The 15,995-nt window shown below is 32.1% G+C and overlaps 1 protein-coding gene across 1 annotated transcript; it reads right to left on the minus strand.

Moving 5' to 3' along the window:
• Nucleotides 1-1,127: 1,127 nt before the first annotated feature.
• Nucleotides 1,128-1,478, minus strand: LOC124355562. Its single transcript, XM_046806725.1, has one exon. The coding sequence runs from the start codon at nucleotides 1,476-1,478 to the stop codon at nucleotides 1,128-1,130; it is 351 nt and encodes a 116-aa protein (XP_046662681.1).
• Between the last annotated feature and the right edge of the window lie 14,517 nt (nucleotides 1,479-15,995).

Genomic DNA, 15,995 nt, shown 5'->3' on the forward strand with positions numbered 1-15,995 from the left:
TTAATTGTACCAACAAAGGTTTTGTCATGAAAATAAAACGTATTAAAATTGTGAAAAATATTAATCTCAGTACCAGATAAGACGAGTGGTTTATGTTCATCCTGCTGAAATGATTTTTATGACTATGCATAATTTTTAATTTCATAATTTTACAATTGGTTGAACTGCTATAAACGAAAATTTTTCATAAGAAAGCAAAATCGTAATTCCTAGGTTTAGGCAATACTTTTACTGGCAGTATGCTAAAATTTATGTATATGATTATCGATTAAGCATTTGTCATATTTTCCCATGAGAAACACTAATATATTTCATCTTAATGACTAAATACTTTTAAAAGCCCTCTATTTACGATTGTAATAATTAGTTTTGTGTGTTGTTGTAAGAACCATGGAAAAACAAGAAACCTTTCCATTGAGGATTGGCTGTTGCTGTAAGATTAATCTTGAAAGGCAGGAAATTTATGACTTTTACTTTATAGACGTGTTGACAAAGAAACCGAAAGATTAAGAGAGAACATCAAAATGTTTGTGACAACATAAACAGTCTACTCACTTTACAACTCGAACTATATTTGGATTGAAATGGGTAATACGTATTCTAAAGGCGCGTACGTTATACTAAACATGATCTAAGAGTCTCTTGGCTTTCCTAAAATTATATAGAGTATTTCGTGAGATGCTGGGATAGCTTTAGTAAATAATAATATTTTTTCCTCAGGAGGACATGCGTTACGCACCTAGAGGTTTCCGCTTTAGAGCTCCCCGTTTGTGGGACTCCCTTTTCTTCTCTTTCTCTACGATCCCTAGGTTTACCCACTAAAACCTCCTGCGCTTCATCTACTGGAACTGGGATCACCAAACGGCATTACTTCAGTCCAGCAGGGTCTCAGCAGTATGAAATATACTACTCTAACTCTTCTAGTCTATTGATCTCCTTCCTCCATCTTCTTTTGCCTCATGATCCTCTCAACCATTTCTGCCACCATGTCCCACTGATCTTGGCTTTCAATCATCATAGTTATGATGTTGCCACTTGTCAGGATGCCAAGCTCCACCAAGTACGGTCTTCACAGCTGGCCCCACCTCTCACAATCCAGTATGGTATGCTCTGCAGTGTCTACATCCTCAGTATCTGCAGTTCTCGGATTCTGTTTTCTGCATACGAAATAGGTATTTTTGGAAATCCCCATGCCCAGGGAGAAACTGTGTAAGGAAGAAATTCGGTTCGCCATGTCTTCTTTTGACCCACTGAGCAACATCAGGGATGAGAGTCCTTGTACATGCTCCCTTCTGACTGCTTGACCATCTTTCTTGCCACTGATCTAGTAGTCTATTCTCTGCTTCAGTAGTTTCCATGCCATTATGCCGATGTACTCTTTCCTCGGCTTTTATGCTTAGTGGCGGGACACTTGCTATGACAAATGCTGCATCGGCTGCAATGGTGCTGTAACCACTATTTGCTACTCTTAAAGCCATTTTTCTTTGATTACTTGATCTAATGCACTTCTTGCTCTTGCCGAGTTTAAAGCCCTTGTCCAGACTGGGGCTGCATGAAGAGCGATCGATTCAACAACTGTTGCCAGCAATCTTCGTATACTTGGACTGGGTCCCTGTGTATTCCCCATAAGTCTGCTAAGACAGCCAGCACCTTTAGTGCATTTCCTAGAGACTTCTTCGATGTGGACTTTGAATGATCTTCTATGGTCTAACCAAACTCCCAGGTATTTGAGCCTTCTAGTAGGTTTGACCTCAATTCCATTGACCTAAAATCTAATGTCCAAGAGTACTCTTCTGCCATAACTATAGCTTCTGTCTTCTCAGATGCGATTTCTAACTTATGATGTTGTAACCATGTACTGATCTGACTGAAATTACACTATTAACAAAAAGGAAATTTAAAATTTAATTTAAAAATATAACATATAACATTTCATATAGAGTCTGTCAATCAATAGGTGTTTAATATGTAAAAATAAAATAAAATATCTAAAACGGTAAACGCTAATAACTTGAAAGGTTTGTGATATTTGGATGACGTCATTCTAGCAGACCAATTTCACACCAGCCTGCAACATCACAAAATCCATATTTTTGTTATATATTCAATGCCAGTCAAATTGACATTACAAGTAAATAAATAACATGACATTTCTTTCCTTTTTAAATTTTTGTTATTTATAGTTTATTAAGTACATATCTGAACCCACTGTTTCTACAGCAATTTCTCAAGTCCAGTGTAATGCTGAAAATAAAAATGTCTTTAAAGCAAAAGTTATTGCTATTTTATAGCTTTATTTTATTTTATTCCTTCGTACTGGTGGGAAAATAACTTAGAGATCGAATTGTTCATTGTTTAAATTTATCGGTTTTAGAGTACTTAAAAGCAGCTTTTCGTTGAAATGGAACATATCCACGGTAATGCGTTTTTAACTCCAACATAATGTATATTACACACAATAAGGGTTAATACGTTATGTTAGAGGATTACAAATAGCTTACCTTCGCTTTAATGAAGTTATGAGAAATTTACTTATAATATATATTGCATATAATATGTAAGTATAGGAGTACCCCACCCATTAAAATACAAATAAAATTTAAAATTTCATCTAACTCAACCATTAACAGCTTATTGTAGCCACAAGGACACAGTGGATATGCAGTGCTTAATCGGAGTGTTATTACCTCATCATGGGCTGAAGGACTCTTTATACATTATACAGCCGCAGAATACATAATTTTAAAACGCATAAACCTTAGCAATTACACGCAAACACACACGCACATGCATTCCTTCACCCTCAAATACTCATATACTTCCAAGTTCCACGCTTCCTGCCATATATTGTGTAATATAGTGTATGATTAGCTTAGGCAACTCCAGTTATTCTCTCACAAAATTTTATTTTTTATTTTGAAATATTTATCTATTATTTGATAACAAAGAATTTATTAGAATACAGTAAAAGTTCGTTTATATTTTGTACATATTTTTAAGTGTAAGTTGTACGCAATATTCAGTTTAAATTTATATCACAATAAATAGTTCTTTCATTTATTCTTAATGAAGGCTGTAGTAACGTTCAATGAATTAAGTGTATTTAGTGCTGTTGGGTTGACTTAAAGGACTCTAATTCTAATTCAAAGACGTAGAGATTCTGCGGGAATTTTTTATTTTTTTTATTTTTGTAAGTCAAATGTGTTTTTGTATTACTTGGAAATAAATAAATAAACATGTAAATCTAAATTTTTTAACCCATATTAATGAGCTAAACTAGCGAAAGTATATATCTTTTCAGAAAATAAACGTATACATAAAAAAGAAACATGTTTCTTCAACAATTACCTAATGTTTAATAAATTTTAAGTAACAATTTCAAAAGCACGTTAACAAATAAATGAAAACAAATAGAAAAATAAATAACTTTATGAGGACATTAAAGACACCATTAACATGTGGTATATAAAAAATATATATACATTTTCTTAATAGTAGCGAAAACAATAAATATGCATTAGCTTAGACACTAGTTAGAGTCCCACTTGTGATTTTTTAAGAGCTGATATTTTGGCTTCTCTATATCTTCTAACTACAAAAGATTTCGTATTCTTGATCATCATAATGTAGACATACCTTGATACTAATTAGAGAGAAACTTTTTTTGCAGTTTGATTGTGTTGAACAATATGTGCAGCCAATGGTCTAAGTGAGTTTTTACATCGAAGTTTTGATTATTCATGCTTAGCCTAAGCACAGTTGATGTTTCTCCAATGGACTCCTTACGGAAATGCCAATGCTGAAATGATAATTTGTGTACTGTTTATATATGGTCAAATAGCCAAATTTCATTCTTCATATGTACTAAATTTGGACAAACCCTGTATTGTACCCAGCCACAATGAACGCTATAAATGTACTCGCCACACAAACACAGCGTTCGTTTATTGACATCGAATTCCATTAGCGTGGGCAGCCCGCTGACGTGTTGGGTATAAATCAGTTTATGTGGACTCGCAGACACTACAAAGGTAAACCAATAACATAGGACAGGACTGTCATGTACATGACCTCTAGTCCGAGCTGCAGGTTTAAACATCATTTCATATTAATATGCGCTCGTCTCTTCGCTTTTGTGCAGTGAAATCATATTGCATTTTTCTTTTCATATTATCATAATTTTCTTGATTTAATGTATAAAATATATTCTCTTTAGATAAAAGTAAGTTTATTGTGACCTTTTACTAAAATATTCATATTTCTGCATTTTTAGTTACAATTATTTCATATTATAGACTACTTTCGATAGTTTTTAATGCCATTACATGACTGTATGGTAGAAAATGACGATTCTTAACGTAAGTAGTTAAGTAGTGGTTAAAATAAAGGAAATAGTAGATGATGGCCTAAACAATTGGGTTTTATGGTCACGGTACGTTGCATAATCAGGTGAACCAAAACAGCGGTTCTAATAATTCATATATTTATAAGGTGATCGTCAAGATCAAGTCAGTTGTATTATGGAAACGTTTATTATACTATTTATCATAAAAATAGCCAAGGATGTAGAACGTCATCTTTACTACGATTGGTAAAAATCCTAGTTTAATATAATTCCCTTTTCTCAGATGAGAACTTATCAATGTCAAATAAGGCAACAAAGAAGTTTTAACATCAGAAGATAAACTTTTTTTATCGTAATCCAAATCTAAAATCCGTAAGTTCCAATCTAAAACCAAATAGCTTTTAAATTGAATACAATTATTTTAAACTTCTCATACAATCGTAAATGCAATGAGATTCGTGAATATGATTGATTCATTAATCTTGCAGGGGATTCTTACAATCAATAAAAACTACTTTACAGTGTGGGACGTTAATTATTACCAAAAAAATATGATATAAGATAGTAAATGGTGGACAAACCGGCCGATCCCTCAAAATTAGATTTAATAAACACATGAAAGCATTGAAGTACATTAAACTCAAGCTATGCTGACGATTAAAAAAAAACACCGGTCATAAATACATAAATATTGGACACGATCTTCAAATTTTACACACACGTAAAAAATGTCAAGTATTATCAACTTTAGAACATTTTCAAAAAGTACCAAAATTAATCCTAATGTATTATTAAATGATAAAAACTTTTAACAAAAACATATTATTTTAGACTTTTAAACGATATATATTTATCAGGTACAACAATGAAATAGACAAATTTAGCCACTAAAGTAGCCACCAACATAAGTCAATTCGGTTTAACTTTTTATTTTTATTAACCTACGTGTAGCTTCAGATGGATTCTTCAAATCCGAAATGTACATTGCAAAAATAAAAATACAAAAGTGTGTTCTTGTTCGTTGTATTAAACACTTTTAGAGGCTATATTTCGTATATGGTAAATATAAACCTTCAAACAAAGAAGTAAATATTTATTTAAATGAGTATATGACCATTAACACTGATGTATACCGAGACACACATGAATAAGCAAAGTTATCGTACTCTTTTGGAATATTAAAGGTCAAACGTACATTCAAAGATGCATGCACAAAGGCATTGCTACAGCATACGTATCGCAATGTTATGAAACAAGTATTTTGTACTGGTAGCCCTATTTTATAAAATACAGTTACATTCTATGTAGCGATGTTTTACTTTTCCTCTCATGAAACAAATTTGATATTTATATTGTTTTATACATTAATGATAAATCATATTATATTAATATTTTAACTTTATAATAATTATTATTGTATAGTATTTCAAGTAATTAAGTATTTTTATAACGAGAAATACCCAAATAGTAATTTCAAAACAGTGATTTTATTAATGTGTTAAATGAAAATATTTACGATTTTACATAAATCAGTGTCTTTTTTAATGTGTTGCATTAATTACAACTTATTGTAATAATAATAAAGTTTGATAAAACAAAATTGATATCAAACAATACAATTGTAAAAATATACCTGATATGGGTTTTCGTTAAATAACAAAATATTAATTAATTTGTATTACACGTAACGAAAACACAAAAATTTTACTATGGACAAAGAAGTTTTAATTTTAAAATAATTGACCACATCTGATAAATAACCCAACAAATGTATTGGCTTATGACGACAATTATTATAATTTTATTATGAATTTACCTGGTTTTGATGTTAATAATTTCATTTTTAAAGGAATGTTTTATAACAATTACAATGCAAATCACTACTAATCACCTACTGATGACTTGTGTTGTAGCATTAATTCCATAAATAGTAAAAATGTTATGATAACGTTAACCAAATGAATACCACATCGAGATATTGCGGTACGAATGTAATGGATTTCTGAGTTTACTGTGAGCCATGTAAGGTAGTATATTTAGATACCTACGTATTCGATTACATTACTGGTGTAAGTTTGTATTCAGCAAATACATCCTTTGATGTAAGGATTCGAGGCCGTGTTTAGTTGGCATGCAAACAGGAGCTTTGTACAAGTTTCATATTTCCGCTTCTCGCCATTTCTGAACAATAATAAACTTAGAGATTACTCTACAGAATTAGATCATTGACAATGCATTCTGGTTTTGGTCACTAAACATGAATTTAATCTTCGTCATCGTGTACCAAGAAATGTTAAAAAAACAACAAGATTTATAGTAGATCTGTACTAAGCACGACTATAGCTACGAGAAAATATTTAAGTTTCTAAAATTGAACTCAGGGAATTAATTGGTTTTAAAAGACAGAAGAAATTTCTTTACTAAAGTTCGTAGCGGAATATGATGCATGGTAAAGATTTAACCGTGAACGTTTTACTTGCGCTTTACAATATAAATTGCAAATACCGTGCTTTTTTCGAGTACATCGAAAAAAAAATATTAACTTGTATCTTTGCTATTAAATCTATTAAACAATAGCAACATTTGAAATTTCCTGTAATACTAGTCTTACATTTATTTTGTAAAAATTTGTATGTATGAAATTTGTTTTGTAAGTTAATATCTAAAACCTTGTAATTTATTTGAATATTTTAATTTACAAAAATTTAATTTCATTGTCATAAGTAAACAAATAATACATCATTCAAGTACGTACGTACAACATTTTACAATCATACCTTCAGCCTTTTTCATTTAGACAATTTACAATTAGCAAAGTTTTTGTACAATTAGCAAAGAACAGCAGAGAATATATTTAAAAGTAAAAAAGTAAAGAATGTCTTATTTTACCAGGCTAAGTTAGGGCTAAGAAGCCCGCTCTAAACACTTAACCTGGGGACCAACGGCTTAAAGGTGACTTCCGAACCACCACCAATGGCTGGGCAGGCGGGCCGCTTGCAAGGACAGGATCGCTCAGCGGTCACCTGTCCAAGCAGCAGCCACGCTCGGCGTTGCTTGATCTGGTTATCTTGCGATAACCGCCGTACCCACTACACTGCGCCATTGGCTACAGAATATATTTGTATTCCCTATAATTTCTTAAGGCTACGTAATGTGTGTGGTAAATAATCAGTAGATAACACCATTATAAGATTCTCGGATACACATTTATAAACAGCAATTTTACTAAGAGATCTCGAAGTAAAAACTTAATTTATTTCTTCACACTGGAATAATGGTTTAAACTAGTCACTAGAGATGTGAGGCATCGTTTATGCTGCTAATAAAATAGTCTTAAAACTAGACCTTACAAAAGTCTGTCTTTAGTCAGCAAGGAATCAGATGAATCTCTAAATCAGAACTCCTGTAAACCTCCGACATTGGGGAATGAAAAGTTGGGATTAATTAGGATTAAGAGACTCGGGCAGAATTACAAGACACTTTGTAAACTAAAGGGTTTAGTGAGCTGTAACGCAAAGTAGAGGATTTCACTGTGCAGACTTTACGTCTGCCTCGCTTTCATAGGGTGAAATAAGTCGCTGATGCTTACATGAGTTTTGTAACATGCCGCAAACATTTTACTCTCTTTCTATGGGAATATTACCATTGCGTATTTCAATGAATGTGAGTTAAGGAGTCATTGATTTTGGGAACACCATTTGTACACCTGCTCGACATTACACATCGTGCTGAACCTTACATTTTTGTTAGCACATTGAAAAAGATGTTCTAGCTAAAATTTAGGTTTGACTAATGTAAAGCTTAATCCACACAACATAAAATAATTAATATTATAAATACACTGTTAGACTTGCAATATTCATAGCCTTCAAGAAACATTGGATTCTATAAGTTTTTTTCATTATCATATACTTTTATGTACACTAGACTAAATATTACTATACATACTATTACTCTTAGTTTTATTAATGTTTGTAACAATTTGTATATTTTATACAAAATTAATAATTATATTTCATAATCTCTTTAAAAAAGTCAAAAGTATTTTAATTTTTTGGTTATAAGATTTTCTATGATTTCTTACAGTAACATAATTCCTCAACTATAAGTTTACTCTAAAACATTTGTTTCGAAAATTATTGAATGTAATATGTTAAATATGTTTCAGAGTTGCTGAAATTTAAGTATACTTTTGTACGCCGTAATCTATTAACACTTTTGAAATGTTTGGCTCACATAAACCGATTTTTAGGATTTTTTTGTTAATTGCCATAAATATTACTTTTATTTTAGAATTTAAACCTTCTATATTAGGATTAAAAGTACAGAATTTTACTAAATGATCTATTTTTTGACAGAAACGACATGTCAAAACAACACGCGGCATTACTACCTTGAACAATTTAATGGTTGAAGCTTAAGGATTTTAATCCGTGACTGAATATAGAGCTATACGTCCTTATTTGTAATTTATTGTTTCATTTAAGTGAAATATTTTTAGCTTACAGCCTATGACTGATCTTAGCCTGTGATAGCTTTGGAGTTTTTGATAAATTCCGTCCTCTGAAACCTCTTATAGCTGCCAGAATATTTGAATTTTAACTCAGTTCCCAACATATGTATGTATCTTCGGAGAGAACTTAATTTATACTTTTTCTTGTATTTTGAAACCCACAATGTTCAAAATTCTCTTGACTCGGAAGATTCCTGTATTTAGCGGCTTCAATTCGTTGCATTACCTGTGAGAAGTTTTTGCCTATCAGATCTTCTGCTTTTTGGGAATTTCCAACCACAATAACCTTCCAGTCATTATAGATATCAGCCTCCTGAGGGAATTAATGACCTCTAGGAGATCTTGGTCTTAAATGCCTGTCTTCTAGCTCTGAACCATGTCGTGATATGGAGCTTACAACGTCTAGAAGGTTCGATACATTGTCACGTTCAACTGCTAGGTTGTATACAAAATGGGTTTTTAATATATCTTGTCTATATCTTGTCCACTCTCATTTAAGGTTTTACGTGTCTCTACTACAATTTCTACCAACTCAGCTATAATATAAGAGAGTTTCTTATTAATTTTACCAAAAGTCATCCTTTTGTATTTATTATTATACTTATTTTCTTTAATAATTTGTTTCATTGTAGAGTCTATTATACACTATCGGTCCAATAGGGTTATTACAAAATGTTTCGGGGTCTAGTCTATTTTGGTCCTTTACGTAAAACGATTATACGCCTAAGTGGTCTCTAAAATTAGCTTTGAGTTGACACGGTGTATCATTAATGTACATAGTGTCAAGTGTGTACATACTGGTGAGCAGTATTGATGACAGGTTAATAACACCTTGTGCAGCTCATACTTGCTTATAAATGCTCAATTTTAGTGGTTAAAACTGTAGTTATTATCCATAAGGCTTTTCTATACAAACCCTCCAATAGTTACGAAGGGGTGTAATAATTGAGCAGTCTAAGTGCGGTGACTTCATACACAATGTTCCTTGACAAAATTACCTTTCAAATTTTAATAAAGTAGAATAAAATGTTGTAATATAGAAAAATAAAACATTAGTGGTATTTTAAAGGGTTTAATGAATACAGGGTGAGTTTTAAGTCCCTTCCCCCCTATTTTTTTTAAACCGTATAAGTTAGGAGGTTTAAACTCCGTACATATTCGTTAGACCTAAATATATCTTGTTTTTCATGGGTTCATTGACTCTCCACTCTCCAATGGGGGACGGTCCACGAGGAGTAAGCCGAGATTCTTTAATGTAAGCATAGGTTGATATGCACATCAAATTTAAAGGTCTCTGTAAGTAGAATACAATGCCGCAAAACCGGACCTCAAAAGGTTCATCCTAATGAAAATTACAGGGTGTTAAAATGTACAAAATAGTAATGTGTTATTATCTGCGTTTTATCGCGCAACTTTTTAAAAGTTCGTTTCAAAAACAATTTTTCTATTGCTGTTTATTCTTTAAAAGAAACTTTATTTTGTTGTGTTTAATGATTTTAAGGTATCACTGGAAGTCCGAGATCTAGGAGTTAACTAAAGGATTTAATAAGAAGTCGATCATGTGTTGTGTCGCCTTGTAAGTATTTTATTTAAAGAATTGCTTGTCTTACAAAGGTTTTAGACCCATTTTATTTTTATTTCAACAGCGATTCCGGTTCTTAATATTGTACGATTCCGATACTAGTAGGTTGTTACTTACCCTTTTATTGTAGTAGATGCTCAAACTGATTGCTTGTTACTTCCTGGACAGTAGTATAGCCTGTTAACAAATTCACTCCTTACACGGGTTAGGATTTTCTGGTGTTACCTTCCTGCAGGCCTCAGTAATTCTGTTCCGAAGATCTTCCACACATGCGACTGGTGTACAATTAAATCACAGACTTCAAGTGTCCCCACAAAAAAAAATCCAGTGGGTTCAAGTCAGGGGACCGTGCCGGCCATTCTATTGCCCCGCGTCGTCCTATCCACTTCTCACGAAAATGTACATTAAGGTAACCACGAACATTAACATCGTAGTGTGGAGGAGCACCGTCCTGCTGGAACCTTACTTCTTCTCGATTAAACTCCCCAACATTAGTGCGAATTGTATTTTCTATTAATGGATGAATATTATTTTGGAGCATATGTAAATAACTTTCTCCATTTAAATTTCCGTCAATAAACAGTGGTCCAATCACGTGGTTACAAAGAGACCTGCCCAAACATTTACTTTCTGGGGATTACTGGGTATGATGTTCTCTTGTGAACATGGGGATTAGAGTTATCCCAGTATCGGCAGTTGTGTCTATTCACTAAAACCATTTACGTAACATGTACTCTCATCACTTTATTATTTACGGTTGTTGGATTTGCTATAATTAGTCTATCCATAGTTTCACAGAACTGCAATCTTCTGTCCGGGTCATCTTCATTTTAATGCGTGATGTAGCATAATTTTGTAGGGATGAAATTTGTGCTTCTTCAGGGTAGTTAATTGATTTGCGTTGTGATACCCCGATATTGTCTGCTATTTGTCTCGAAGAGGTTTGAGGATTTTCCACGACTGTACAAAGAACCTCAAAATCAACTTCTTCTGACAAAATGGAGGACGGCCTGAACGTTTTGCATCAGTAACGCTACCAGTCTCTCTAAATTTTGTTATTAACTGCCTTAAATAGGTTCTGCTAACAGGTCTTTCTGGATGGTTTTCATTTAAATCGTCTCATTGTTTCGTGGTAATTATTCCCAGAAGCACCAAAAAATAAACACCATGTAAACTTTTTCTTGAAGAGTGCGAGAGACATGTTTCTAACTTTAACAGCACTAAAAACTAACAAGGTCAGTAGCCACACTGCAACTAACAAGGTCAGATACTTAATGGCCCAAGTAACTTAAACCAAATATAACATGTCTCCCAGATAACAAACAACTTTCACTTTTACAACGACACAGGGACTGTGTCAAAGATTACATTTAAAAATGCAGACCCCAGATTCTGTACAAAATTATTATTAACAAAATTACGAATTATCCTTTTTTAATTCAGATTGTAGCACCGTTTCCAGCGTTTATTAAAAGGCAATGTTAGACGACACATCACATCACCGACTTCTTATTAAATCCTTTAGTTAACTCCTAGATCTCGGACTTCCAGTGATCCTTAAAATCATTAAACACAACAAAATAAAGTTTCTTTTAAAGAATAAACAGCAATAGAAAAATTGTTTTGAAATGAACTTTTAAAAAGTTGCGCGATAAAACGCAGATAATAACACATTAACTATTTTGTACAATTTTAACACCTGTAATTTTCATTAGGATGAACCTTTTGAGGTACGGTTTGCGGCATTGTATTCTACTTACAGAGACCTTTTAATTTGATGTGCATATCAACTATGCTTACATTTAAGAATCTCGGCTTACTCCTCGTGGACCGTCCCCCATTGGAGGTTGAGAGTCAATGAACCATGAAAAACAAGATATTTAGGTCTAACGAATATGTACGGAGTTTTAAACCTCCTAACTTATACGGTTTAAAAAAAAAAAATAGGGGGGGAAGGGACTTTAAAACTCATCCTGTATAAATTATGTCATGTTACGATATTAAAAAACATTTGTTGTTATTAAAAATATTGCAGAAAGAAATAACATTTTACAAATAACACCTGTCATTTTATTATTTGATTTCAAGGGACATTAGTGTCTTAATTTATTATTTTACTGCGACGAAGATAGTGAAAGTAAAAAGTTAAGTATGCAATTTCACTAAATCGTATGCATGTTTTATACAAAAGGAAGTTTGGGAGAAAAATACGGATTCATGGTGAATATTTCCATCATTTTCTTGAACGTCATTGAAAACTATTCTGTATATCCTATAATACCTTATTCATAAAATAACTGTTCAATTTAAAGTTTCGGCTGCATTTTCGAAAGCGAAAAATCAAGCTTTTAAGCTGATATACTACGGAAACCCTGCGACTGTATCAATCCAATCTTTAAAAAAGTAGTTGGCTGACCTACATCGAAACCTAACGGTAAAACCTGTTTCTCCGTCTATCTGTATGTATGTCCGCATGACATCGTCAAAATAAACTGATCTATAGACGTTTTTGAAGTGCATGAACCTTCATTTCTGTATAACGAAAACCGAGTTCAATGATGATGCATGTCGGTCCATGAGATTGAGCCAAGCGGTAACAAATATTTTATCATTAGTGATAAGGGTAACGACGAAAAATTTAGAATAAAAATATTTCAAAACTAACTCATTATAACGATAAGTGATTCAAACATGTGGCATATGGCTATCCTAACACAGAATTGTATAGTGTTTTGGTCAGTGGACTCTTATTATTTAAAAACCGGTAGATATGAAACCAAATATAATGAATAAAAGATATGAATGTATCATTTGTAAATATCTATATATTGACTTTAAGATTTGCAAGAAACGTAATTCTTCAAGAATGAGTTCAATATGAGTAATCCATGTCAACGCATTTTTTGTATTATTCACTTTTTTGTCAATATAGCCAAAAGCTACCTCAAGAATGGATTGACCTATCGGTTTAAAATATTGAATGCTACCTCAACGATGCCTGATATGACACTTGGTGCATTTCTAACTTGTAATATTCAGTGAGTGCAGTTCTTCAACCATCGAATGGTGGTAGGTCTTCTCTGGTGTGAACCAGGCACGTTGAGGGGGACTATTGTCGATCCTGATGACCATATCAGTGACATGACAACAGTTGATTCCATCGTACTTCGTAAGGATTCTAGGATATACTTTAATGTATGTATACAATTTTTACACAGAGACAACTCATATAGCCCTAAGATGAAAAATACGTCACGGAAAGAACAACACTTATTGCGGAGAATGAACTACCTGTATTCTCCCATTATTAAAATTGTGACCTTCAAAAAATTTATATTTTCAGCATTTTTGGACAAGTGTTCGCTATAGGTTAGGTTACAGGAAAGGTAATTGCAAATATAAAAACACTTTTAACTCTCCAGCTTCGACCCAGAAACTTTTCAGAAACACTTAAATATAATACCCATTGTAAGAAAATGTATAGTTATGACAGCAAGAACGACACAAATATAGCAAATTGCAAAAAGACTCTGTTTAATAATTTGTAATTTAAAAAACATCAAGGCGAATTGTATATATAAAACCTTAACGAGTATGGTAAATAATGAAAGAATAAAATTTGTTTATTATTATCTAATATGTTTATGAAATATATTGTTTTGTGTCTATGTTGGGAGTTAGTCTAATTAATATCTTTTCTTGCATCGGAATGACTGCTATATGGAAATTCCCATTAGGATAGAGTCACTAATGAAGTTTTCCTAACCATATGTATGTATTGTTGTATATATTCCAAAACTTCAACAATCGAAAATTATATATATATACATATATATATATATATATATATATATATATATATATATATATATAAAATATTTTACTCGAGAAATTCCTAACGTAAAACCAAATTAAAATATTTACATATAGGCCTATTAGTTGATTATGAAAATTTTAATTTCACGTTTTTCAATAACGCCTTATGTTTCAAAATTATTGTCATTCAATGTTTGGAATAGAAATGGTTATATCAGTTACTATGCTTTATAGCTCATATCATAACAGAGTTTAAAAATTATCAGGTCACTTACAGTAATGTTTGTTCTAACGTTTTTTCTTATACCTCGTTGGTTTCTAGTTAGCGGGAGTATACAGTTTTAAGTATAATACATAATTTCGGTAATAATTTTAAACATAATAACTACCGCAGTTCTTAATATATTCAGTCCAAGCTTGTCACATAAACAATGTGTATGTGCATAGCTTGGGTAATTTTTGTAGCTAGTCTTAATATAAAAAAACTTTTCAACATGTCGGTCATTGGCGCATTAAAAAAATTATAATCTCGAGTATTTATTTAGTATATATATATTTAAAAAATTGAAATTGAAATTTTGTAATGGAATTATTAGCTTCTCACCACCTCATGGGAATTTATCGTTATAAGTTAGCGAAAAATGTTAAATATAAGCACAGGTCCAATGTGCATACCATTTCAAAGGTCATATAATTAAGTCATCATGCTGCAGATTAAACTTCTAAAGTTCATAAACAAAATGACGGTGAGAAGTTCCAATACTGATCTTACGTGCAAATTCAAGCATGCCTAAATTTTATTTTAACCATATCAGATGAAGCTACAACACTTCACACATGATTACTGTATAGTAAAACCTACTACGAGTATGTATTCAGTGTCTTCTATTCTTTTACGGCAAATATCCACAATGAGTCTGTAGACAATTTTTAATGTAATCATACATTGTGGTATTGATATGATTATGGTACTTTATTATTCGGGCGATATTGATCTAGACCGTCATGTAGGCGGCTGCAAAAGGCAGATTTCTATTAAATGTACCTAAACGTAAAGCTGGTAGGCTCATTGATGTTTATTTATTTAAATCTGTGATTTATGACTGGAATATATTGCATATCGTAGAATAAAGTAAGGTTTGATGATCAAGTAGCTGGAATTTATCAATTATTTTAATGAAAAATAATTTATACATCGGTACATCACATATATAGGGCAATCTAATTCTTGAGTACATGTTGTATACTGCCGTCTGCTTTGAAAAACTGTAAATTTATATAAAAACTTATATCACAAAAGGTAGTATTGATATCACATCTGTGTGGTTTCACCAAAAAATAATTTGCCATATGGCGTTGTAAACGACTGCTAATCAAACAGGATGAGCTGATATCTTTTTACATTTAAGTGGGCTCGGATGGGGCTATTCTACGCATTTAATGCTATAAAACTGGAAGTATTGACATCGAAACCATAAAAATTGCCGGTAATCTACCACGTGACGTGATATCGTTTTACATGTGATTGGGTGAGATGGGTCGGTCCCATCGTTACATTTAACGTTATCAATTTTAAGCATAGTATATTACTTACACAAAGTCACAAATAACAGTTCTCATATATGTTTGATTTAGAACTAGACGTATTTCAGCATTTGTTATGTTGAATGGTAGATAAATATGTAATTAGACCTAACTACGTCTTTTTAATAAAGATATTTTTATTTTGTTTATATACT

The sequence above is a fragment of the Homalodisca vitripennis genome, chromosome 2 (genome assembly GCF_021130785.1).
Source record: "Homalodisca vitripennis isolate AUS2020 chromosome 2, UT_GWSS_2.1, whole genome shotgun sequence".
In the NCBI taxonomy this organism is placed as follows: domain Eukaryota; kingdom Metazoa; phylum Arthropoda; class Insecta; order Hemiptera; family Cicadellidae; genus Homalodisca; species Homalodisca vitripennis.

Coding starts and splice junctions, on each gene's coding strand:
- LOC124355562 (XM_046806725.1), bottom strand. CDS start 1,478: ATGGCTTTAAGAGTAGCAAATAGTGGTTACAGCACCATTGCAGCCGAT.